General features: G+C 49.8%; 1 protein-coding gene across 15 annotated transcripts in view; it reads right to left on the bottom strand.

Annotated features, from left to right (window-relative positions):
- ATP2B2 (ATPase plasma membrane Ca2+ transporting 2) overlaps positions 1-25,255 on the bottom strand; it is a 151,056-nt gene that overhangs the window by 46,610 nt on the left and 79,191 nt on the right. For 6 of the 15 annotated variants that reach the window (XM_064274899.1, XM_064274888.1, XM_064274890.1 and 3 more), the window contains 5 exons: positions 20,603-20,737; positions 11,602-11,643; positions 10,627-10,785; positions 7,740-7,954; positions 3,064-3,306 (listed from right to left, as the gene is read on the bottom strand). In XM_064274899.1, coding sequence (XP_064130969.1) covers positions 3,064-3,306; positions 7,740-7,954; positions 10,627-10,785; positions 11,602-11,643; positions 20,603-20,737 — 794 coding nt within the window. Of the gene's footprint in view, positions 1-3,063; positions 3,307-7,739; positions 7,955-10,626; positions 10,786-11,601; positions 11,644-17,658; positions 17,719-18,926; positions 18,960-20,602; positions 20,738-25,255 lie in introns of all 15 variants that reach the window. The other 9 variants (XM_064274894.1, XM_064274897.1, XM_064274896.1 and 6 more) reach the window with 7 other exon arrangements.

Genomic DNA, 25,255 nt, shown 5'->3' with positions numbered 1-25,255 from the left:
TGAGGCTCAGGGATCCCAAGATGCCTGGGTTCAAGGGACAGAAGGGGACACTGGTGCCCAGAAGGGCCAGTGACTTGGCTTGGGTTATAAACCAAGGATCCCTGTTCTCTGGTCACCGATTTCTCTCCTGTCTCAGCAGCTACACATTCTCCCCAGGTGTACTGATAGACCCCTGTCTTCCAGGCCACCTAGACACACAGACTCAGTTAACCAACACCTGCAAGTGTGATTTTAGTTTTGCTGCCAGTGCTACGTAACACTGACTAATTGAGGCTCCTTGCTGTGGAGATATTTCTGCAGCCCTCCTGGCAAATCCCAGAACTCCTTATTGCTGTAGTTCAATAAGATACATCTCAATCCAAGTCCACTTCACAGAGCTCTTCCCCTGCGCTCCCCACTCCCGACCTGAAGCCTGCTCTGAGAGTCACCTTGCCATGTGGGCAGGACGAGGTCATTAACAACACCTCGGTTGTTTTAGGAAGGCTGGGGAGCAGAATAGAGTATCCCTGTTCTCCCTTGATTCCCAAGTTGGGGGGAGGGAAGGAGGGGAGGGGGAAGAAGACAAAAATTGTCACTTCTGGCATTAGCCCCAGGGTTCTCTATCACTCATTAGCACACATTCTCCTGACCGACTTTCCCCTTTTATGAATTCTGCCTCTGTTGTCAGCAGCTCAAGAGTGAGGTGGTGGCTGCAGAGCTGCAGTGGAGTATGCTGCTCTTGCAGCCCCAGTGTCTGTGGGCAGAGCCGCCTCCTCTCTTCCCTGCACCAGTTCTGGGCCCCTCCCTATCGACTCATGCTCTTCTCCCCATTTGGATAAAGCAGCTGGTGGTTCACACAAACCCAGTCTGATTGGGAAGGCTGGAGCTGGCTCAATGGCAGGAGGGAGAGAGGTCAGGTCTAGGGCACATTTAGAGGGAAAGCAAAACAGTGCAGCCAGTCCCTCAGATGCTCACTCTGCAGGAATGCCCCACATCTGGATGTGGCTGACATCTGGATGGGCAAGCTCGTGTTTCTCTTGACTGAAATGCTGACTAATTATGAAAAGGCAACATGTGCTTCTCAACCCAATAAGGATGACAGCATGATGAATCTAGGCACGTAGCAGCTTAGCTGAGACCGTAATATAAGAGTTTTGCTCATCAAAACTAGTAATACTACTACCATTACTAACAATCAATACCTTCTGTGGTAGATTGTGAAAACTGCCACAGTTATTCCCGTCTCTGAATCCATCCCCTTTGCAAAATGACTTTGCAGCTACTCCCATCAACAGGTGGAGTCTATTTCCCCCCTCCTGAGTCTAGACTGGCCTCCTGACTTGTGTTGGCTAATAGAATGCAGCAAAGTAATTCTGGGCCAGTTCAGAGTCATGGCCTCAAGAGGCCTTGCACACTTCTGCTCTTTCTTTTGGAATCCTATTGTCACTATGTAAACAAGACCAGGTTAGCCTGCTGGAGGGGGTGAGACCACACAGAGTAGGCCCTCCGAGATCAGCCTATGGTCCTGCCAACTTCAGCAGAGCCTCCACTTGAACCACCACAGATACATGAAGAAGCCCATCCAGGACCAGAAGAACCACCCAGCTGAGCCCAGCCTGAATAGTTGACCTGCAGAATTGTGAGCTAAATATGTAGTTTTGAGCCACTAAGTTTTGGGGTAGTTAGTTATGTGGAAAACTCTAGCTAATAAAAATTTTTGTTTTGGGGAGGGATCAATGACAGGATTTAAAAAACACAAAAACAATCTTTTTTTTTGGTCATTGTTATAGTTAATTTTACTAGTCAACACGGCTAGACTATGGTGCCCAGTTGTTTGGCCAAATACTAGTCTAGATGTTACTATGAAGGTATTTACATGTGATTAACATTTACAGTCACCTGACCTTAAGTAAAGTAGATTACCCTCCGTGATGTGGGTGGGCCTCATCCAATCAGTTGAAGACCTCAGCAGCAAAAACTGAGGTTTCCTGAGGGAGAAGATACTGCCTCAAGATTGCAGCATAGACATCCTGCTGGAGTTTCCAGTCTGCCTGGCCTATGGATTTTGGATTTCTCTGCCCCCAGAGTCAAGTGAGCCAATTCTTTAAAATAAACCTCTACCTACACAATTTTTTTTTTTTTTTACCTACTTACCTACTGCATATATAGGTATAATGCACGATAGTCGTACAGGCCTACATTAGCGACATCTACTATAGAGAAATATATATATATACCTCCTGTTGGTTCTGTTTCTCTGGAGAGCCCTGACTAATACAGTCACACAAACAAAGCAATGTTAATGGAATACTAAGTAAAAGAGAAACAAATTGCTCACTCTCTGATCATCCCCCAAAATATCAGAAGGATTTAAAAACACAAATCACAGTTTGGTGGTCCTCAAAAAGTTAAACGTAGAATTACCATATGAACCGGCAATTGCACTCCAAGGTATATATCCAAAAGAATTGAAAGCAGGAATGTAAACAGATAGTCGTACACCAATGTTCATTCCAGTATTATTCACAATGTCAAAAGGTGGAAACATCCCAAGTGTCCATCAACAGACGAATGGATAAGCAAAATGTGAGAATATTTCTTAGCCATAAAGAGAAATAAGTTCTGATACATCCTACAACATGGATGAACCTTGAAAACATTATGCCCAGTGAAATCAGTTACAGAAGGACAAACATTGTATTATCTCACTTATTTTTTTTTTATATATGAAATATCTAGAATAGGCACGTGTATAGAGACCAAAGTTTACTAGTGGTTACCAGGAGCAGGTGGGAAAGGGGGATTCATTGCTTCGAGGACTCGGAGCTTGGGTGATGGAAAAGTTTGGAAATGGATCATGGTGATGGTTGAACAACATGATAAACATAGTAAATGTCACCGAATTGTACACATGAAGAAAGTTGAAATGGCAACTGTTTTGTTACATATCACCACAATTAAAAAACAAAACAAAACAAAAACTGCGAATCACTTTGCTCAACCCGTCCAGTATTTCTGCATCATCCCATGGATGTCACGCTCTCTAGTGGCTCCCCTTAGTGACTGCAGCTGGCACCCACTTACCAGGATCTTAGTGGTGTAGGCGCTGTTGATGGCGATGGCGTTGACTAGCAGCTCCATGGTCTTAGCATTGACGGAGCTGGGGTCGGGGATCTCCTTGTAGTGGACGTCACCAACGTAGGCCTGTACCACTGTCATGCGATTGGTGGTCAGCGTGCCAGTCTTGTCTGAGCAGATGGCCGTGGCATTGCCCATGGTCTCACAGGCGTCCAGGTGGCGCACCAGGTTGTTGTCCTTCATCATTTTCTGGGGGTGGGGGGAGGTGAGAAAGCGACACTGAGCAGAGGGAGCTGGGGGCTTTGGGTAAACATGCAATAAACAAGGCAGAGCTGCCATGGGTGGCCCTTTGCTACCTCTACAGGCAGAGAAACTTGAGGGTTACAGCCTCCTACATCTGGGATTTCTGTGTGTGTGACCCTTTTCCTTCACCTTCACTTTCTGAGCCATTTGAAATATTTGATTAATTGACTTTATTGATTTTGATTACATAAGTAATCTATATTCTTTAGGGGAAAATATAACAAATTAAGATTGGGTTCTCACTGACTACTTCAAATATTTTTTTCCTTACACTATAACTTAAATAACTTCTGTATTTGATTATGGATTTTCTGAAATGTACCATCTTTCACCATTGCCTGGTCTTCACAATCACTTCAATTTCACCAAACACAATAAATTTAGGATATGTTGTTGTTCTTAGTTGCCGTCGAGTCCATTCTGACTCATGGTGACCTCGTGTGTGTAAGAGAGCTGTGCTCCAGAGGGTTTTCAATGGCTGATTTTTTGGAAGTAGATCACCATGTGTCTCTGCCAAAGTGCCTCTGGGTGGATTGGAATCACCGCCCAGGGACTGCATGCGTGCTTAGAGACATAGAAAAATATCTCAAAAGAGACATATTATAATATGAATGTAATTATCTCTGTGTGGTAGAATTACAGGAGGCTTTTATTGTCTTCTTTTTTAAATCTGTAGATTCTATTTTCTACAGTGAATATGTTACTACTTGCATAATAAAAGTCACAAAGTTTACTTTAAATATAGATACACAAAAAGGAAAAAGAAAACAAATCAGCCATGATGCTACCACCCAGAACTGATACATTTTCTTATATACCAACATCCTTTCTTTTTTATTTATAGCAAAAAATGAAATCCTACTATATGTATTATTATCTACTTTCTTTTATATGCCTCCTTTTCTCTCTGCTCCAGCTCCATTCCCCTAGCGTCTTCTAGGTTCTCAAGTAAATAACGCAAATAAAATAATTTGCAGGAAACCACCATTCTTAATGCAGGCCCTACTGACATAGTGACTGTATCTGGCAAGGAGGGATGTGAAAAGCTGCGAGAGGCTGAGTCAGACTGAGTTCTGGTCTGTGCCTAGGGATGTTGATTTCCTTTATTCTTGCTCCTCATTGTAACTCTTTGTAACGAGGGTAAAAATGGATCCCAATTAGCACAATTTTAATAGAGGTTTATGTTACTAAAAAAAGCTGAGTACTGATAGGACTGTATGCCATTGCGGTTTCTCTTATTATAACTTGTGACGACAGTAACGATAAATGTACGTTGAAGGGATGATCAGCAGCAATTTGAAGCTGCGACACACTTTACAGCTTGCAAAAACCCTTCTGCATTTATTTTCTTGTCTGATGTTCTAAGAATCCCATGAGATTTGCAAGGATCCTTATAATCTATTTTGGCAATTGAAGAAAATGAGGCAGGGTGACTTGATCAAGATCACACACCTGTGAGCGTCAGAGCTGGGATTTGAACCCAGCTCTGTTTAATCTCACAGCCTTGCTCATTCCATTGGGCCTCAGCCCATCTGTACTCTGTGAAGATGGTTCATCTGTTGGGTTTAAGATTTTTTAAGCTTGCACTATCCAATATGGTAGCCACATGTGGCTACTGAGCACTGGCAATGTGGCTAGTCCAAAGTGAAATGTGCTATAAGTATAAAGTACACATTGGATTTTGGAGAGTTATTATGAAAAAAGGAATGTGAAATATCTCATCAATAATTTCATATTGATCACATGTTGAATTAATAATACATGGGACATAGTGGGTTAAGTAAACTATGTTATTATAATTAAATTTATCTGTTTCTTTTTACTTTTTTTTTGTAAAATGACTTGCTGTTTTTGTTAACTCCCGTTGAGTTGGCCCCCAATTCATGGGAACCCCATGCACAACAGAACTAAATGCTGCCCAGTCCTATGCCATCCCCATGATTGGTTGTGAATCAGACCCTTGTTATCCACAGGGTTTTTACTGTCTGATTTTTGTAAGTAGATCTCCAGGCCTTTCTTCCTAGTCCTTCTTAGTCTCGAAGCTCCACTGAAACCCGTTTGGCATCATAGCAACACACAAGCCTCCACTGAGACAGGTGGTGGCTGTGCAAGAGAGGCATTGGCCCGGAATCGAACCTGGGCCTCCTGCATGGGAAGTGAGAATTCTACCACTGAACCATTACTGCCCCCAACACAGTTACTAGGAAATGTAACATTATACACTTGGCTCACATTTTCTGTCTACTGGGTGGCACTGCTCTCTAAGTGGTCACCCCTATTCTATTGATGGCAGCTCCCAGGAGGGTAGGTCCAGGCTCACAGAGGGAATATTTTGCTTCTCCTGGGTTGGGGTGGTACACTGAGGTTATCAAGTGACTGCACAGGTAACATAACCTAAGACAACTGAAGCCATCGGTGCTAGAGGTATGAACTGCAGAGCGCACCGAAGACTAAAAATGTCCACACATGATTCCCAAAACCAACTCAGTGCGACTATTAAGGAGGCCCCCAGCTCAGTTGGGTGGCTGCAGGGCCCTACTCACTTTCTCCGGACCCCAAGCCTCTTAGATGCATTGCGCTGTGACCTGCTTGGGCTTTGCTTTGTGGGATGGAGTTTCTCGGAGAACCCTAAAACGGGGGAGATAATAAGCACCGTCTCCTTTACCCAGAGCTGCTACTTTCTGGCACCTGCCGGGAGATCTCTTTTCCGTATGAAATTACATCGGCAAGCCCAGCCCAAATTCCTGCTTGGAAACTGATGCGCAGCGCTGCCAACTCCTCAAGGTGAGCGCCTTGTTTGTAAACACGTCCACGCCTCCCCCCTTGCGGGACACCCTGGCATGGGGTAACAGGAGCTCAGGCTCCTGCCCTCAGAGGTGGGAACCACTGGGGAGAAGGGGAGAAAATGAGACAGGGTGGTGAGAACCTGGTGGGGAGGCCAGGCTTGAAGTAAGCGCCCCGAAGGAAAGAATTGGACTGGCAGGGCCCACGAGACACCAGGCCGCTCCACTCAGCATCTAGGCTACAACTGTTAGCAGGTGGAGTGGGCTTTGCCCTCAGTGCAGAAATTAGGAATGTCTCCCAGCTACTCCAGCTTCCACAGTAGACATTTACAGACCCCTCGGCCCTGCCTTTAAACTTCTTTTAAAACATCTTTTTTTAAGCATCTTATGCTTTCGGTGTGCACGGCTGCACAACTCTGTGAATATCCCGAGAACCCCTGAACTGTACACTTTGGATGAATGAATTGTATGGTATATGAGTTAGATCTCAATAAAGCTGTTAAAAAAAGAAGAAAAAAAAAATTTTTAAAAAAAAATATTTTCAGCCCATATCCCAGAGTGGGAAGGTTTCCATAAAATCCGAATTCCTTTTTGTTTTAGGCTTGCTTCTTTCAGACTTTCAGGGAGGCCCTCTGAGATCAGTTGCACAAACAGCACAGTTGCTGCCCTGGGGCCTGTGACTTCCACAGGCAGACTTCTGCTGAAATTTGGTGGGATGGGTTTTGATCTGCATAGTGATGTCTATTTTTTTTTTTTCTAAAGTTGAGTTGATTGCTAGTGTTTAAGCCCTCAGCCAGCCCCCGCTGGGAAGCTTTTATATTAGGGAGAGTTTATATTAAAGTCCCAACTGTCATCGAGTCAACTCCGACTCATGGCGAGCCCCCGTGTGTCAGAGTAGAACTGTGCTCCACGAGGTTTTCACTGGCTGATTTTTTGGAAGTGGATTGCCAAAGCTTTCTTCTAAGTGCCTCTGGGTGGACTCGAACTTCCGACCTTTTGGTTAGCAGCTAAGAGAGACCCAGGTTGGACCCCTGGCCAAAGTACTTCAAGTGCAGCCACATCTTGTCTGCCAGTGGAAGCTTGTGTGTTGCTATGATGTTGAACAGGTTTCACTGGAGCTCCAGACCAAGCTGGAAAAAAGACCTGGCGATCCATTTCAGCCAGTGAAAACCCTGTGGATCACAAGGGTCCGATCCCATTGTACACAGGATTGCCATGAGCTGGGGGCCAACGTGACAACAGCAAACAACAATATATTAAAGTCCAGATTTATGTCCTGTCTTGAAAAATGCAAGATCTGACAAAACTGGGCTTGCACCTCTGCAGGGTGACACATGGCTGGGCTAAGTAGTGGTTGTCCCTTGTCAGGGCAGTGTTCTTTGGTTTGCCGCAGGTCCCCTGCACTCCCTGAAGGCAGTAAGTTTTGGGATCCTTCATGCTTCGTCTCAGGGCTCCCAGTGTGTCCACCCTTTTCCTCTAGCTCTTCTCTCAACCCCTGCACATCAGGTACCCCGGCCACAGGCCCCGAGCTGGGGACAGCCCCTCTCAGCCGAGGCAGGGGCTACGTCAGCTGCTGGCTCTGCTTCCCCCTCTCACCTTCACTGAGTAGGCCAGTGAGATGGTGACAGCCAGAGGGAGCCCTTCGGGCACGGCGACCACCAGCACTGTGACGCCAATGATGAAGAACTTGACGAAGTACTGCACGTAGACGGGCGTGCACTCGGGCAGCCATGGCTTCTTGTTGACCACGAAGGTGTCCACGGTGAAGTAGAGCACCAGGATGATGACCGTGATGGCTGACATCACCAGGCCTGCAAGGCGGGGAGACCTGCTCAAGGGGACTCCTGGGGGCGGGGGGCTCTGGAAAGTGAGAGGTGTGCTAAACCCTTGGCAGCAAGGGCTCTGGGGTCAGACGACCTGAGCTCACATCCCAGCTCAGCCACTCACTTGCTTTGTGACCCAAGGCAAGTCCTGGATCCTCACAAAGTCTGAGTTTCCTTCTCTGTACAATGGGGATACTAGAAAAAAGCATCGTGTCTGGTAAAACGGAGGGTCAGCAAAAACGAGGGAAACCCTCCGTGAGATGGATTGACACAATAGCCACAATGGACTCAGAACATACCAATGATCGTGAAGATGTTGTGTAACTTGACAACGTTTCAGTTTGTTGTACATAAGGTTGCCAGGAACCAGAGGTGACTTGACAGCAACTAACGACATAATGGGGATGCATGTTGACGTCACATGGTTTTGGGAGGATCAACTGAGGCCATGCATGTAAAGTGCCTAGCACAGTGCCTGACACATAGTAGGTGCTCAACATGTGAATACATAAAGACTGTTTGCATAGAGCTTTCACACAATAATGGCGTGTGGTTGTTATCGCGTATTTACTTGTTCATTCAACAAATTCCTTTTGAGCACCTACTGTGTGCTAGGCACATAGTAGTTCCTGTTCTAGGAACTCAGGATAAAGCAGCAAAGGAGATAGAGTCCCTGCCCTTGGCCTTCTATAGAGGGGGCAGACAAAAAAGCAAATAAATACGTGAACAGTATAATTGCAAGTACAGTAAACACTATAAAGAAAAAATGACAGGACCGTGTGATGGGAAGTGACCTGGGATGGTAGGAAGTGGCTACTTCAGCTAGGGTGGCCAGGGAAGATGCCTCGGAAGAGGAGATATTTGAGCAGACAGCTGAAGGATGAGGAGGTGAAGCCGTATAGCGACCTGGGGGAAGAATATTCCAGGCAGAGGAAACAGCAGGTAGCCATTTTTTTAGACGAGGAAACTGAGGCTCAGAGCTAGGAAATGACTTGCCCAAGGCCACATGTCAGTGGGACTCTGTAGCTGTAGCAGGTGCATGTGGGACCAGCCAGACCTGGAATCCCTCCTGCCAGTTGGGTGTGCTCGCCCCCCTCACCCCACCTGCCTCAGGTGCTTCTGAGAACTGCTCACCTGCAATCCCCTCCTGTGGAGCGTGCGCTGGGGGATTGGAATCCCTATCAGGAAGTGCCTAGGAGTGCACCCCTGATCTGATGGCCAATACCCAACAGCTGATGTGGGGTACAAGAGTCCAGCCCCCTTGCCTCAAGGGGGAGAGTCCTGCAGGATTAGTCATGCTCTAGAACCACCCCCATGGGGTCAGCCTGGGGTGGGGGTTTCTCCTGGAATCTCAGTTTTCTCTGGCTTCTTCCTGGGCCCTGTCTGGCTCTTTTTACCCTTTACAGGTCCTACCTCAGCCTTCCTCACCCCACAACTAAATCATTTGCCCACCCATCTCAGGCTCTCCTTTTAAAAAGTTCAGCCCAAGAGGGAGGCCGAGGTGGGATTTGAACCCAGAAATGCTTGACTGTGAACCCCATTCTTGGCAGAGGAGGGAGATGGGTAAGGACTCAGCAGGCCTTGGGCTGTTCCCATCGCTTAGTTGCCTGTCCCCCCTGCCCTGTTTCTGTGAAGTCTTCTGCCTGTGACGGTGATGGTGGGGTGGAGGAAATCCCTGGGCCCATCTTGTCGCACCCCCAGCCCCAGCTGCAGAGCCTCAGAGCTGCTGCTGTGTCTGTCTGACAGTCTAAGGGGCGGGAAGCCAAGCTCCCAGTGCTGCGAGCTGTCACCAGGCCGTGAGTTTAAATATAGGCATCCAAGCCTGTAATTTGCCTCCCTTCCCCATACTGTGGTGCCTAAAATTAGAGCTTGGAGACAGCACAGAGGAGGGAGTAGCTAGGTGGGGAGGCCCTGGTGTTTGCATGACCTTCCCTGGGTGGAGAGGCCAACGCCAGGTCAGGATGGGCGGGGCAGGGTGGGGGCGTTCACCTTGCAGACGGGCTTGGCCTCCTGGGCCAGAGCTGCCAACCAGCTACGCCTTGCAGCCACCAGCTCAATTGGGAAGCCTGGCCTGTTGTGCTGGGGCACTGCCCTTGACCCTTCGATCTCTGCTGTGCAGCCGGGGGTCATTATAAAGCCAAATCCATTCCTGCCCTCCCCTGCTCAAAACTCCTCCACAGCTCCCACTGCCCTCAGGATAAAACTGGGGCTGCCTGTAACTCCAGGCCCTGCGTGATCTGGCCCCGGCCCTCTCTAGCAGCCGTGCACTTAGCACTGGATGTGTGGATCGCCTTTAATATTCATTGGGGCCCCATGAAGTAGGCACCCCTGTTGTCCCCATTTTGCAGGTGAGGAAGTGGAGGCGCAGAGCTGGGTGAAGTTACTTGCTCAAGTTTTCACAGCTTTAACTGCACAAGAACACAGGCAGTCTGCTCCCAGAGCCCAGGCTTTTAGCTTCACTCTTCTGCCTCACTAAGCACGAACTGAGCACCTGCTGTGTACACATTCAGACTGGTAGCTACGGCAGAGGAGGATGGGCCTTAGGGACCATGTCATCCAAGCCTCCCACTTTGCAGATGAGGCAGTTGAGGCCCACTGTGTCCTCTCCCGGCCCTCCGGTGTGCCTGCTGCCCACTGCCTGCTACGGCTGCCGTACTCACCTGCCTTGCCAATCTGCACAGCCAGCTTCGTGAGCTTGCCCTGCAGCACGGACTTCTCTTTTTTGTGCATGTTGGCCTTCTTCTTGTCATCTGCGTCGCCGCCCTCGGCGCTCTTGAGGGGCTGCATCTCCATGGCGGCCGCCCCATCCTGCTGTTTGGCTGTAGGGGCAGAGCGCGCATGTGCACACACACACATATACACACGGACACACACACACACACACACAGACATGCACACGCACACTGGTCAGCCTGCAGGGTGGGGATGGTGGCACCCAACCCTGCCTGCCCAGGGGAATGTGGTAGGAAGCTGACCCTCCACCCTGGGCCCCCTACATGGCCGGCACAGAAGCCCTGGGATGGGGGTCTGCCTCTTCCAGCTGGACGTCTGAGTTCCAGCAGGGAGTGACATGGCTCCACCCTGGGGTTCCCTCTGGTCCTGAATGAGCCCACAGGTCCTACCCCAATTGCCCCCTTGGCTTTTCCCACATTCAGACGAGACAGACAGGCTTGGGTTCTACCCAGATGGTCCTTGGGCCATGTTCTGCGGAATATTAACTAGCTACCAGACAGGAGGGACAAAAACGGAGGTGTAAAAGTTAAAAAGGGAGACCATGTCCATGGGTGCTGAGTCCCTGTCTCCAGCCAGGACTCTTGAGCACAGGACTGACTGGTGGGCCCTTGCACTTTTGGTCAGAGACTGGCCCAGACTCTCTACCCCTTAACCTCTAAGAATCTCAACAAAGCAGCCTCAAGCCTTCAGTGAAATGGCAGAGCTGGAAGGCTGGAAGTAACTGGCATTTGACGAGCTCCTTCCTGGAGGATAGCTCTCTACTTGGCCCAGTGTCACGGGCAGCACAACCGTGCCCCCCACAGAGGCCAGACACCTATAGTGTGGGTGTGTCTGCCTCTCATCTGCAGAATCAGAGGGGAGGGGCCGCAGGGACCACAAAGCGGTTAAGAGGAAAGGGTTACCTTTGCTCTGGCTGGCGTCCACATTGCCATCCTGCATTTTACCTACACGACAAAGAATTTTAACAGACAACAGAGAACAGACAGCACACGTTGGTCATCACAAAGACGAAACAGGGCCACGACATTCAAGTCACAGATGGAGGAAGGAGGAGGCCCACCAACAAGGGTGTGGCTTGTACCTGGGGAGGGCCTGTGCTTACTTGGGTCCTTGCTACAGGGACCCCACGGGATGCCCGCACTGGCCTCTGAACAGGGCAAGCCTGGCCCACTGTAGTGGCAGCTTTGCCAGACCAAGCAACGCTTGCTTCTCTGGCGGTCAGGAAAGACGCCTTGGGTTTGCATTATTTTGGCCCTGAGCTTCTTCCAGATTAAAGGGTAACATTTGAGGGTAAATGGGACCAAAATCTGCTGGCAGGGCACAGAAGGAGTGGGTGCTCTTAGCACCCAGGCCAGGCCTTTACTGGTTTACTTGGTTGCTGACTTTTGTGGGCAGAGGGACACTTGTTCAGCTACCTCCGTGTCATTTTATGGGAAAAGAAAACATGCAAACATAATCTATAGTCAGAGAGATAGAGACAGAGCGAGAGAGACAGGAGAAGGTGAACAAGGTTCTAGGTCAATGTGGGCCTTAGTTTCAGGCTCCAGAGGGGACAGCTCTACTTTCTCCTTCTCCCTCCAAAGGGCTGGCGGGGGGGGGAGGGGGGTGAAGCCATAGCAGGACAACCCCTGCCTGGCCCCATTGAGAGTGGCCGCAGCAAAGGGGAGGGCAGCTCCCCAGCGATGGGCTCAGTCCAGAGGGCTTGGTGAACATGCCCTGGCTCCAAAAGGGAAGCTGCTGCCCCCTCGATATAGGGTGTGTGTCTTTTATTGTGAGGTCAATGGACTCAAACCACAAGAGACAGGGGAGGTGGGGTCAGTGGGCTCCCCTGGATGCTCTCTCCCAGACCAGGGCCCGAGGCTGCCTAGCACTGGGGAAGGGGCTGAATCTGGAGCTTTTTGGGCCACTGGGGACCAGGAAATGCATCCACTCCACTTTGCCCCACTGGGGGGTCTCCACTAGGCTGCCTGGGGGCTCAGTTCACAGTGTGGGAGGTACTGGTGGCTGCTACCTTAACCTGAGACACTGGTCCCAGGAGCTGCCTCCTGCTAGCAAAAGGCACAAGCTGGCACTGCTGAGGACGGCTCCCTCCAGTCCACTGGGCCCACATGCTCACCTTGGGGCCCTGCCTGGGGGCCCGTCCCCTTGGGGAGGAATTTGAGAAGGTTGGCCACCCTCCGAGGTTTGCTGCAAAAAAGATTCTCACTGTTCAGGGCCTGCGAGAACCCACCATGTGTTAGCACGGTTCACTGTTTTTCAGGCGCTTACAGCCTCTACAATCTCCTTGAGTCCTCACCACATCCCTACAATGGATGCTCGTTATTATGTCTGTTTACAGATGAGAAACTGAGGCTCTCAGTGGGTGAATGGAGAGCCGTGCCACGGTTTCTTCCAAAGGCACAGTTGGGGTCCCCTCTGAGCTCAGGGAAAGGCAGTCAAAAGCACAGTGGTGGGACTGGCTCCTTAATTCCCCGCTTCACCACCAACTAGCTTCACCACCTCTCCCAGCCTCAGCTTCCACCTCTGTGAAATGAGCACGAGGACACTCACCTCCCAGAGTCCCTGAAAGTTACACTGATAATAGCCACACGCAGGTTTCTGCATTTTGCAGTTTCAAGGGCTCTTGTAAGTGGCAACTCTTGTTAGCCTTCACCACATCTGTGCAAAGGTGGAGAGGGATCTTCATCTCTCTCCTTTTACAGACAAGGACGCTGGGGCCAGGAGAGGCCCCGAGCTGACCCTCCTTCATGGGGAATTCTCTCTGCTTCTCAACAGCCTCACAACAACCCAGTGGCTGTGCTATCATTTCCATAGACTCCGTAGTCATCATCGCCACACCCATTTCCCAGGTGACTCCGAGGGAAGGAGAGACCTCAGATCCCATGCTAGGACTACCTGCCTGAGTGCAAGCGTACTGCTGTTCCCTCTGCTTCTCCCCGCAAAGCTTCTATCAGGGACCCACCGGGGCTTCAAGAGAAAGACCCTCATTGCTCTATTGTAAAATTCTTTCTACTGGATTAAAAAACAAAACACAAAAAGGGCTTTTGGAGCAAATGGGACTGAATTACAACAATTATTTTTATTTTCTAAAATAATTCTACTAATTATGCTACAGGGCACCAGAGGACTCCCCTTCAATAGCTGGCATTCAAGACACAAAGGGGCCTTTATCTGCATTGCTTGTTATCAGATGCAGAAGCCCATTAAACCAAGCTAGCAATTTCCTCTTTTATTACCATTGTGACCACGTGGTCAGAGAAATAATCACCAACGCATATGTTTGGGAGCAGCGTTCTGGGGGTGCTTCATTGCAGATGGCCTGCTTTTTCAGAAGCAAAGGACTTATCTGGGGCTCTCCTTGGCCAAACTAGTGCTCACCTGGCCCCTGAACCATGGTGAGACCAGCTCTGGTCCCATGTGTCCCATGTGGGGCCTAGAGGCTGCGTTTTAGGGGAGCCGGGGCTGGAGGGGGTTGGGGCCCTTCTATACATCCTATTTCAGATGTGGCTTTTCCAAACTGGTCCATTCTCTTCACTCATCTCCAGGGACGCAGGTGGGAAAAGCAACACCTTAGAGGATTCCGGGTGATGTCACCTGATTAACAAGCTTTGGGGAGACAGACCACCAGCTGGAGGACCTGGGAGATGCCGCTTCTCTTCCCTGCGCCTCCATTTCCTCCTCTGTGAAATGCGGATGATAAAAAACACCTTGTGGGGTGGTTGTTCAGAGATGCTTACGTAAAGGTCAGGAGATAATAGTGGTGCACTTGCGTGGTGCAGCTGACCTGCTCAATTGGTTGCCAGCTGAAAGGTTGGAGCTTTGAGTCCACCCAGAGGCACCTTGGAAGAAAAGTCTGGCAGTCTACTTCCAAAAAATCAGCTACTGAAAAACCCTATGGAGCACAGTTCTTATTCTGACACACATGGGGTCGCCATGAATCGGGGCCAACTGGACAACTGGTTACCGGTAATAGTGGGGGTGTAAACTAAAAGAAAATTATACAACAATAATGGCAAACATAATGCCTCCAAGATAAACGGAACATACCCATCTTTCAGTTGAGGGCTTGGGGGAGTGGACTCAGAGAATATTGCCATCAAGTTATTTTTCTATATCCAGGCCATCATGACTTGGCTCAGAGGAAGGAGGGGAAAGGAGCAGTTAATTTCCTCTCACTCACTGAAGGCTCAGCCTAGTGCCTCAATCTTTAATGAGCACTTAAAACGCAGATTCTCATTCAGCAGATCTGGGGTGGGGCTTGAGATTCTGCATTTCTAACAAGCTCTATGTGATACCAAGGCTTCAGGTTCTCAGACCACACTTTGAATAGCAATGGCTTAGAGTACTGCTTCCCAAAATGTATTACAGGGCACGCCAGTCCCACTGGGTTCAGCAAGGAAAGGACCCAGAGTCAAATCAGTTTGGAAAAATGTGCATGACTCTATAACTGTCCACTAGACAGCAGCAACATTCAAAGGCTCTGATAAGTCCTGCAATGAGAAAGAAACCCACTCAATGCAGTCGTTTTTAAACATATTTGACCACAGAACCGTTTTCTTTGTGGGGAAGACCTCTTTTTAAAATTGATTTATTTACCAGACAACAACAACACGGATTTATTATCTTATAATTCTGCAGGTCAGAAATCTAAAATGGATAGGCAGGGCTGCAGTCCTTCTGGAGCCTCTAGGGGAGAATCTGTTTTCTTGCCTTTTCCAGCTTCTAGAGGGGGAATGTTGTTATTAGGTACCGGTACCGTCAATTTGATTCTGACTCATTGCGATCATGTGACAAGGTAGATCTGCCCCATAGGGTTTTCTAGGCTGTAATCTTTAAGGGAGCAGATCACCAGGCCTTTCTCCTGTGGAGCTGCTGGGTGAGTTCGAATCACCAACCTTTCGGTTAGCAACTGAACACTTAACCATTGTACCACCAGGGCTCCTAAGAGAGGGGGATACCCAACCAAACCCGATCCCATCGAGTCAATTTCAACTCACAGCAACACTATAAGACAGAGTACAACTGCCCCTTAGGGTTTCCAAGGCTGTAAATCCTTATGGGAGCAGACTGCTGCGTCTTTCTCCCAAGGAGTGACTGCGGAGGTTCAAAGCACCAACCTTTTGGTTAGCAGCCAAGGGCTTAACCACTGAGCCACAGGGCTTAGAGAGGGGGAATATAGGCCCCTTAATATCCATGTGAAACTTACAAGACACACATTGGGAAATCCTGCATTGGGAGGAGAAGCATGCATGTTAGAGCCAGCCAGACCTGGGTTCAGATCCCAGCCCTGATACTTTCTAGCTCTATGACCTTGGGCTAGTTTCTTGATCTTTCTGAGCCTCAGTTTCCTTCATCTTTAAAGTGGGGATAACAAAACCTATACCATAGGGTTGTTGTGAGGATTAAACGAGACAATAGACATGGAACACTTGCAGCAGTGCCTGGCGCACAGTAGGTTGTTAAACGCTGAAAGTTCCCCATCTTCCTCACATTTTGTCCCTGGGTACCTGGAGGGTTTGCTGCAGTTTGGAAGTGAACTGCCCTTTTTTCTGGAGCTGGGGCCTATATCTTTCCGGAGCCTAGCAGGTTTGTCACCCTGGGGGAAGCGGACACCACCTCCTGTTTCCTTCTCCGGGAGCTGTGGGCTTGCCCACATCAGCTCTCCTGTCATCCCTCAGCCACCTCACCCTGATGCATGACACCTCCCACACCCCAAGCTGTCCTCCTTCCTCCTCCTGTGCCTGAAATAGATTGCACCCAAATTAGTCCTCCTTGGTGACACGCTGTTTGCAGCAGTGTCTTAACCAGGCCATGACATACACTAGGTGCTTCCATCTTGGGTCATTTTGAGTCCAGGTGGCTCAACCAGAGGCCTCGGCTGGGGGGTGGGGGGATGGGCAGGCCAAGAGTCTCCATATTTTGCTGGAGTGGCGAGGAGTAAATGGTATAATGGAGGAGAAACCGTAGCCCAGTTCTTGGTGTGTAGTGATTTTGGATGGAAAAAAAGACTTGTCCCTTCTCTTTGTTTTTTGGGGGCCATGGTTTCGTGACTGACCCTTAAGACCTCTCAGCAGTTCAGGTGCAACCTGGGTTGCTATGATGTTGTCTACTTTGGGGGTGCGGTGGGGGGTATCTGAGTAAGCAGACTTGTTGCTCTGAAGATGGGAAGGTGTAGAAATAAGGAACCTTCCAAAGGCCTGGAGGCAAGTGAATGGAATTCCTTCCTGCCTGTGTATAAAGAGGTTAAAATGCAGACCCCATGTACACAGTGGCAGCCCCCCTCTCCACCCTCCATGCCCGAGGGTCCAGTAAGAATGCAGAGACCCAGGACAAATGCTCCAGCACAGGCAACAGCGAGAAACACCAGTCAACCAACCAAGGGGCAGAGCTTGGCCCGAGCCCAAGCGAACCCCCTGCCCGTTTGCTCCGTGAGAGAGAAGAGGAAGAAATATCTATTGATGGCTCAGCCATGCTATGGGATGGGGCCAAGGAGCTGAACCTAGGCCCAGGTCCCACTGCCTCAAGGGAATTTGAGAGGCAAGGACTGGAGCCATCGTCAGGGACCCAGATGCCAGCTTCAGCCCAGGTCCTGACCCCAGGCCTTCTCCCCAAAGCTGAGGCCAGGGTTGCGCTTAGGAGAGGGCACGCTGGGTGGGATGCTGCTTCTTGGTGGCCAAATTTGCAGCCAAAATCATGTCCCTCTTCTGGGCTCCACTGGGGGTCAAGGGCCCAACGGGAGCCAGCGCCATTTTGGAAGTCGCAAGTGGGCGCAATGTTGATTCCCCAGACATAGCTCCTCTCTTAAGCGCCTGCCCCATGTGAGAGGATGACTGTCCCAGAGCTGCCCATGCACTTCCGAGATCTGTGCAGTCCAGAAGAGGGAAAGGAAAACCCAGAGTTAGGGTGGGGAGAGAGATGCCCATCCAACAAAGACCGAGAGCTTGACATCGGAGACATACCATTGACTAGGCCGGCATTGGCACTATCTGCAGCATTTGAACCTGCCGCACCGTCTGCTGCTGCAGGGGGATGGGAGGGATGGAAAATGCAGTGTGTCACAATGGAGGAAAGGAACAATGCAGAACAGTAACAATAATAAGGTCATGAACCAACTGGCAAGGAAATAATATGACTATAGTGCTAAAAAAAATTTCCACTGGAAATCAAGAAACACAAAGTTGGGGAGTGGAATGGTCCCATTGAGATGCCACAGAGGTTGGGGGGAAACTCAGGCGTGGAAGGTGTTTGAAATAAAACATGGAGGATGACCAACGAGGTTAGGTGGGATGGCACTGCTTAGTGCTGCAGATCTGGACTGAGGATCCCTGTTGGCCCAGCCAGTTGCATGGGTTCCCCTTCAGAGAGGGCTAATATGAGGAAAGGGGTCTGATGCCCACTGAGACCAGAGGGGCCAATGGCCAGGAGTCATCTAAAAACATCCAACAACCAATGCAGTGTGAACGCCAACCCTTCAGGGTTGACCACCATCAACGTGTACTGGGGTGTTCCCACAGAACACCAGCCTGCAGATGTGCCAATGGCAAAGACTTAACAGGTCTCATGCTCTCGACTTAGGCCTGTCGTGAGCCCATCGCCATCTCCACCTTTCCTAACCAGTACTCAAAAAAGGTTGTCTTGGAAACCTCCATACAAGGTGCCTTGCTATTTAAAAGGTGACATGAAGCATATTAATTTTTGTACATGAGACAGAAAAGGTAGTAGTGAGGTTCCTTAATTTAGAAATTAAAATTTATATGATATAGCCAAATTTGCCCCTGTTACTCTTTCTTGTGGTGGGGAAGAAAAGGGGTCTGTAGGAGAGAGAGGAGCAGACAGTGCTGGGTGAGACACACTGTTGGGTGAGGTGGACATGCTGTATGGTTGTGGGTAGCCGACAGGCTGTGTCGGGTGGTGGTGAGGGGAGAAAGGGCTGCAGGGCTGTGTGGAGTGATTGAGGCATTTTATGCAGAATGCAGTGCTGAGACGGCAGGTGGCAGTGGGGGTGCCATTTGGCACTAGCTGGCAGGAGAAGCATTGTAAGGCCGCATCTGCTGAGTGGGGCGATGGCATCCCTCAAGGGCACAGAGCGGGGTTTGGCAGGGCAGAGCCTCCCTCAATCACGAAGCCTTCTTCAGCTGTGTGCTGGGGATTTATGGACAAGGCCCCACGATTAAAGGCTGCTGCTAGTTCTAAGAGCCCCATCTACCCTGCGGGGGTCTTACTGTACCTGGTAGCTGAAGGCCATCCCCCTTCTTCACACCTGTGTGATGATTTTTGAAACATGTTAATGAAGGAGAAGCGCACGCAGCCTCATCTGAGCACACATGAACACACACATGCACTCACACGCACCTGCACACCTGGGGCACCCTGAAATGGGAACACGCAGGTGGCTGGCTCTAGGCAATGTCCCTGGTGGAGGTGATGAGATGGGGGGGCAGGGGTCCCATCCTGTCTACACTGATTATGGTGGCTCAAGATGCTAGACTTCCCTGTCTTCTTCTGCCACATCTGCTCTGCATCCCATCCCTTCTCTCTACGCAAGGCTGAGTCTTCCGTTCTCCCTTACCTCTCTGGGATACAGGTGTTACTCAGTGGGTGACCCTGAACCATGCTTCTGGGGCAGGAGAAACACGGGTCTGGTCTGAGGGGGTTCTGGGTGCATTTTCCCCTCACCCAGACCCCAGTGAGACCGAGGAAATGGGTATAGGCTGCTGTGCCTTGCCCAACGGCCTCTGCTCTGCCAAAATGCCTACACCCTGGGGCAGGGTCCAGTTGCCCTGGCTATAGCTTCTAAGGTCACTTGTAGAGACTGCCCTGATGCCCAGTGGGACTTGGGGGCAGGACTGCGAGCTCAGTTTCAACCTCAGCACTCCCTTTGCTCTTTCCAGCCTTATGATTTCCCAGATCATAGCTCAGCTCCCACATTCACAGTGGTGGGGCAGGCATCATCTTAGGGCGATCATATTGGAAAGTGGATTTTGTCCTTGGCTCTGTGCCTGAGGGGTATCTGAGAGCCAGAGGTAGCAGGGCTGCCCCTAAAACTCAGGGAGGAGCCACCTGCCCTCATTTTCCTTCCTTTGAACTCCAGAAGTTCTGGGTGCTGGGAATCCTCTTCTGGAGCTTGGGGAAGGAGACAAGACAAAAGCCTGGAAATGGGAAAGGGAGGCTTTCCCTGAGACTGAGTGTGGATTCCAGGTAAGGAACTGGCTGTGCTGGGGCCTAGGTCTGGGTTTTTGGATTTGAGCTTGAACTGATAGGATTTGGGCTTCTTGTGTCTTCTGAGCACCCCTCCCTTTCTTCAAGAGGCACATTTAGCCTGGGCTGCCAGCCTAATATGCTGAGGGGAGCTCAGTGAATAAAGAATCTTGTTTTCAAGGGGTAGCAGGGATCAGAGCTTGGGCAAGGTGGCTGCTTCAGGGATATGAGAGAAGGAACTCAGTGAAAGATTTGGAGCCACGTTTGGCCACCTTCCCAGAGTCTTCTCTGTCCATGTCTGGGAGAAGTCTGTGCTGGGTGGATTTTCAGTTCTGCTCAATGGAGTTAAAAACATTGGAAGAAATATGGCTGGGCAGGGAGTTCTACTCTACATAAGGGGTTATGATTGAGTCAGTTCACAATGGATTTTTCTAGAATTTAAGGATGGAGATTCAACAGAGCCCTCGGGTCCGGAGGGGAAGGAGGGGCCTCCATGACATGACTGGACAAGACAGAGACTGGGACAAGACCCTGGAGATGGAACAGACAGAGCCTGCCTGGCCTGAGCAGGGCCTTGAGGATGCAGGAGGCTGTTGTCAGCACAGGGCGTGGACATAAAAAGCACTCAATAATTATTTTTTTGAGTGAACGAATAAACAAAAAATGTGGCCTTAAAAGCTCCTTCCTAATAATATACGACCTGGCTGGGCTTACCTTTCTTGTCTTTCTTTTCTTCCTCTTCACCACCAGCCCCTAGCAAGGTAAAGATGATGCCAGTCTGAGAGTTCACACCCACAGCGGTCACCAACATCCGTCCTGAGCCCTCCATCACGTGGGTCCCTGGGAAGGAGATGAAAACCAAGTTACCATTGCATGGGCCAAAGCCACCTTCCCAAAGGAGTGGGAGGAACACAGTCTCAGCTCTTGGTTCTGCCTGCTGAGGTCTTGGAGGTTCAAACTGTGTATATGTGTGGGGTCCTTTTAAGATGATTTCACCTTGGTAAATTTCTGTGATGGGCCTGGGGCTCAAACACTGCCATACTTCAGTTCTCAGGCCCCTGAGACAGCTTGAGGCCCACCAGACCTACTACCTTGTCCTGTAGAGTAACTTCTCCCTCTGCCCCTCTTGTCCCCTCCTCCCCCTGCCTTACAGGTCCAGCAGAGGCTACTCTCTCTTTTCCTTATCGATACTATCTAGAACCAGACCTTATTCTGCAACAGCAAAGAATGCCATTTAAGCCCTAGAGAGGACTGTTCAGCAAAAAGTCCATGCCTATCTCCCCAAAATCAGTGAAAAGAATTCAGGGGTCTGGGAATTTGGGTGAGACGAAATCACATCTTTATTTTAATAATAAACCTCAAACTGAAATTTAGCATTTCCTCCCATTGCACACGTAGGCAACAAACCATAGGAGTGTTAGTGGTGTCCAGGATGCCATTATCATCAGAAATCACAGATTTTTCATATTATTTTACAGCTGTTACAGGTCTTGCTCATGCTCATCCCTACTTTGTAATTAAGGTGGTTATTTAATCGACAGCTAGATCTTGCTAAAAAAAGAAGCACATACACCACTATACCCCACACTTATTTTTTTTTTAGTATTGTGTTAACTCTTTTAGTATGATTGATTTTACTTTATACATTTCAAAAGTTTATTTCAAGTAGGGATCTGTAAAGGATGCCAGACTTCTCCAAGGGTCCATGGTGCAAGAAATGTTAAGAACCCTTTTCCTGGAATTTTCCATTTTTCAAACTGGGTTCCAAAGGGCCCTGGAATTCTTTCCAGGGTCTAGAGGAGAAACCCTGGGAGGGAGGTGAGGGAGGCTTTTGGTCAGAGTGGCTCCACTTTTATTTGTTTTATCTTTTGGGTTGGGATTTTTGTGTCAGATTTTGTTTGACAAGAGTTTTTGTTGCTTAGCCTGCTCTACAGCAACCCCCTCAATTGTACAGACAGGAAAACTCAGCCCAGAGAGAGACTTGTCCAAGTTCATGTGGGGAGTTTGTGGCAAAGTGAGGATAAGATGCAATGAGCTTACTGAAGTTGCAGCCTCACTGGGGAAACAAAGGCAGCCACAGGGAGGACAATGGGGACCTTGCCAGGGAAGCAGACAGCAGTTCTGAGAGCAGGAGACCCAGCACACTTCACCCTTTATCCCCAGGCTGCAAATGGGTGGTGGTTCTGGGAGACACATCACCCTTGCATACTGCTTGCATTTAGGGCCATCTAACATTTTTCACCCAGGAACTCCCTGGGTGGAAGAAATAGTTGACACACTCGGGTCCTAACTGAAAAGTTGGGGGCACCTTGGAAGAAAGGCCTGGTGATCTACTTCTGAGAAATCAGCCATGGAAATCCCTATGGAGCACAGTTCTACTCTGACACTCATGGGGTCACCATGAGCTGGGGTTGACTCACCCACCTTTTTTTTTTTCCTTCTCTGCTAGGATCTGAGTAATATCTAGTTCTAGGAGGAGAAAAAGAGAGAGAGGGAGAGCGTTGGTGTTTTGCGGTATTCTAACCTCTTGGCCTCCAGGATCTCAGGATCTTAAAATGGTTTACAGACAGACACACAGACACTCGGTAATGAGTTCCTTTAAGGCAGGTCAGTGTCACTCTATCCATTCATGGATGGGTAAGCCAAGTTTTGAAGGCCCACAGAGGGGGTGTGAAGCCCAGCAAGCTGTCACAAAACCAAGACTCTCAGATGGAGAGTGCTTTAGCTGGCTCCTTAGCAACTCTCAGGACTGAGGGGCAGTGTCCTTTTGTCCCTGGACAGGAAATAGTGCGGGACACAGGATGAGCTCAGACATGGAATCCAGGCCAAGCCAAGTAGCCTAGGCCTGATGTCTCTTATCATAGGAAGACCCTGGAGACCACCTGTCTCCAAGAGGCACAAACTGGAGAACCAAGGCCCAATAATGAGACTTTGATGATTATAGGAGCCCCTGGTGGTGCAAATGGTTAAGCCCTTGGCTACTAATTGAAAGGCGGGCAGATCAAATTTACCCAGAGGCTCCTTGGAAGAAAGTCCTGGCAATCTACTTCCTAAAGATTACAGAAATTGAAAACCATATGGAATAGTTCTACTCTGACATGCATGGAGTCATCATGAATCTGAATCAATTTGAGAGCAATTGTTATTATTTTTGGTGATTATAATAACTTGCTTACAAAATGCTTTCTTGTGCACTAGCTCAGGTTGTATGGAAGCTGAGTGAGGGGTTGTTAAACATCAGCATTAGACGGATGAGGAAACTGAGGTCCAGAGAAGCCACGTGGCAGGGCACTGTGGACTCTTTAAAGGAGGGGATGAATGTCCTTCACTGTAGAGACAGAGCACAGAAAGCAATAAGTCTCCAGAGCTGACTCTGATAGAACACCTGCTGTGTGCCAGGCATGGAGCTAGCCCTTCCCTTGCAATGTCCTCAGTCAGTCCTCACACAGGCTCTCAATTTAGAGGGGAGCAAGCTGAGGCTCAGGGAGAGGGGAAGTGGCTTGCCCAGCTGGTGAGGGGCAGAGCCAGGACTTGAATGCTCCTCCATTTGTCTCTTTCCCACACCTCTTTTCTCCACAAGAAACAAGGCCCTAACACCCTGGTCCAAAAACGTTAAAAAAATCTCACTGGAAAATGAGGATGTTTGTCCTCCGTGTCTGCTTGGATGGAAAGAGAGAGTCTACTGCCCACCTCCCCAGGTGCAGAAGGGGATAGGAAAAGACACAAAGAAGCAATTTCTACCCAAGATAATCAGTTCCCCCCCACCAAAAAAAAAAAAAAATCACCTTCTAATCTAATCACTCCCATCCCTGCAAGGAGCTGGCAGCTCGCTGGCTGGTCTCTGGGAGAAGCCTGCTGGGAGGGCCCCCACCTAGCCTCAGTGATCCCCAGGGCACTCCCCCTGCCTCAGCATCAGCCTCCCAGGGTGGTCCTTCGTCCTTCTCTGTCCCAGCATTCCCCCAGCCTCCGCTCTGACCAGAGTTTTCCCAGCTCAGACTACTGGATGGCTCCCCGAGGGTCACATTCCTCAGTCCAGCCCCCTTGCCCTCTCCCTTGAAGCACATCCAGCTCCCTGCACGTTTGGGTCCAGGCCCTTTGCCCTTGCTCACACAGTTACCGCCACCTGAATGCCCTCTCCCCCGTCTCTCATCCTGACTCCTGCAGGGAACTTCATCTGACTCCCTGAACTGCCTTGTAGTGCCCTGAGATTCTCCTGAGGGGCTTCCAGCCCAGGCTCCCCACTAGACTGTGAGCCCCTGGAAGGTGAGTCTTCTTTGCCTCCCAGAGCAAAACCTGGCCTGTAGCTGGAGCTCTAGCACCTTTCCTTCTTCTTCCTCCTCTTTTGTGTTTTCATGGTGGGCATGTATTACATTTATAATGGAGAATCCCCACAGCCCCACAGACTCTCTCTATGGTTCTATAAAGGGTCACATTCATCTCAGCTTTGCCTCCTCTCTCCCCATGCCTCACTGAGCCATGGTCTCTCTCTCCCTACTGGGACCTCAAAGAGCTGGCTGTACCTCCTACCAGAAGAAAAACTGGATAGACTAGGCCACCCGCCTCGGCTGCTGCCTCCCTGTTCCAGGAGGCCCTTACACAGGGCAACGCTTAACGCTAGCAGATGAGGCGCTAATGATGGAGCAACAGGCATTAAAGTCAAAGGTTGGCTGACTCTCAAAGGAAAAATCACAGGGCCTTTGGGTAGAAAGAGGCAGCAGGAGAACCCTTTGGGGGTGGAGGCCCTGGCAGGGTCTTGCACCAGGACCTCACTGTCCATAGGCCCCTTGGGAGTCCCTCTGTAGCTTCTTGCCTCCTCTAAGCCTCCATCAGGGCCTTCAGAATACACAAACACTTGTAGAGGGTGGACAGAGAGATCCCTGAAGCCCCTCAGAATACACAAACATTTGGAGGGAGGGTAGATACAGAGAACCCTGGAGCCCCTCAGAATACACAAATATTGGGGGGTGGTGAATAGAGAGAGCCCCTGGGCTGGGGAAGAGGGGACCTGGGAACTAGTCTGATGTCTTCTGTGCCCTCTCTTCTCTGCACCTCAGTTTTGTCCTCTGCAAAATGGGGAGGGGGCTGGCTTAGCCGTTCCCTGTTAGCGATGGTGTCTGGAGACTCTGGGTCCCAGGGAAATGTGGGCCACCTCCTGGGCAGCTTCCATAAAGGCTCCATCTCGAGGAGAAGAGGGTTTGGATAGGCCCAAGTGAGGCTGATGCAGACAGACCTGATGTGGAGCCCCCTTCCTGGGCCACACTCATTCACTGATGGACAGCCAACTCTGTGCTGGGCTCCAGGGCCCTCAGGTGGCACACCTAGAGTCCCTGCCCTCAAGGAGCTCACAGTCTAGCCTGG

This window comes from Loxodonta africana, chromosome 22 (genome assembly GCF_030014295.1).
Source record: "Loxodonta africana isolate mLoxAfr1 chromosome 22, mLoxAfr1.hap2, whole genome shotgun sequence".
Taxonomy (NCBI): Eukaryota; Metazoa; Chordata; class Mammalia; order Proboscidea; family Elephantidae; genus Loxodonta; species Loxodonta africana.
The sequence above is the reverse complement of the archived record's forward strand: the minus strand, read 5'-3'. Positions and strand labels throughout refer to the sequence as shown.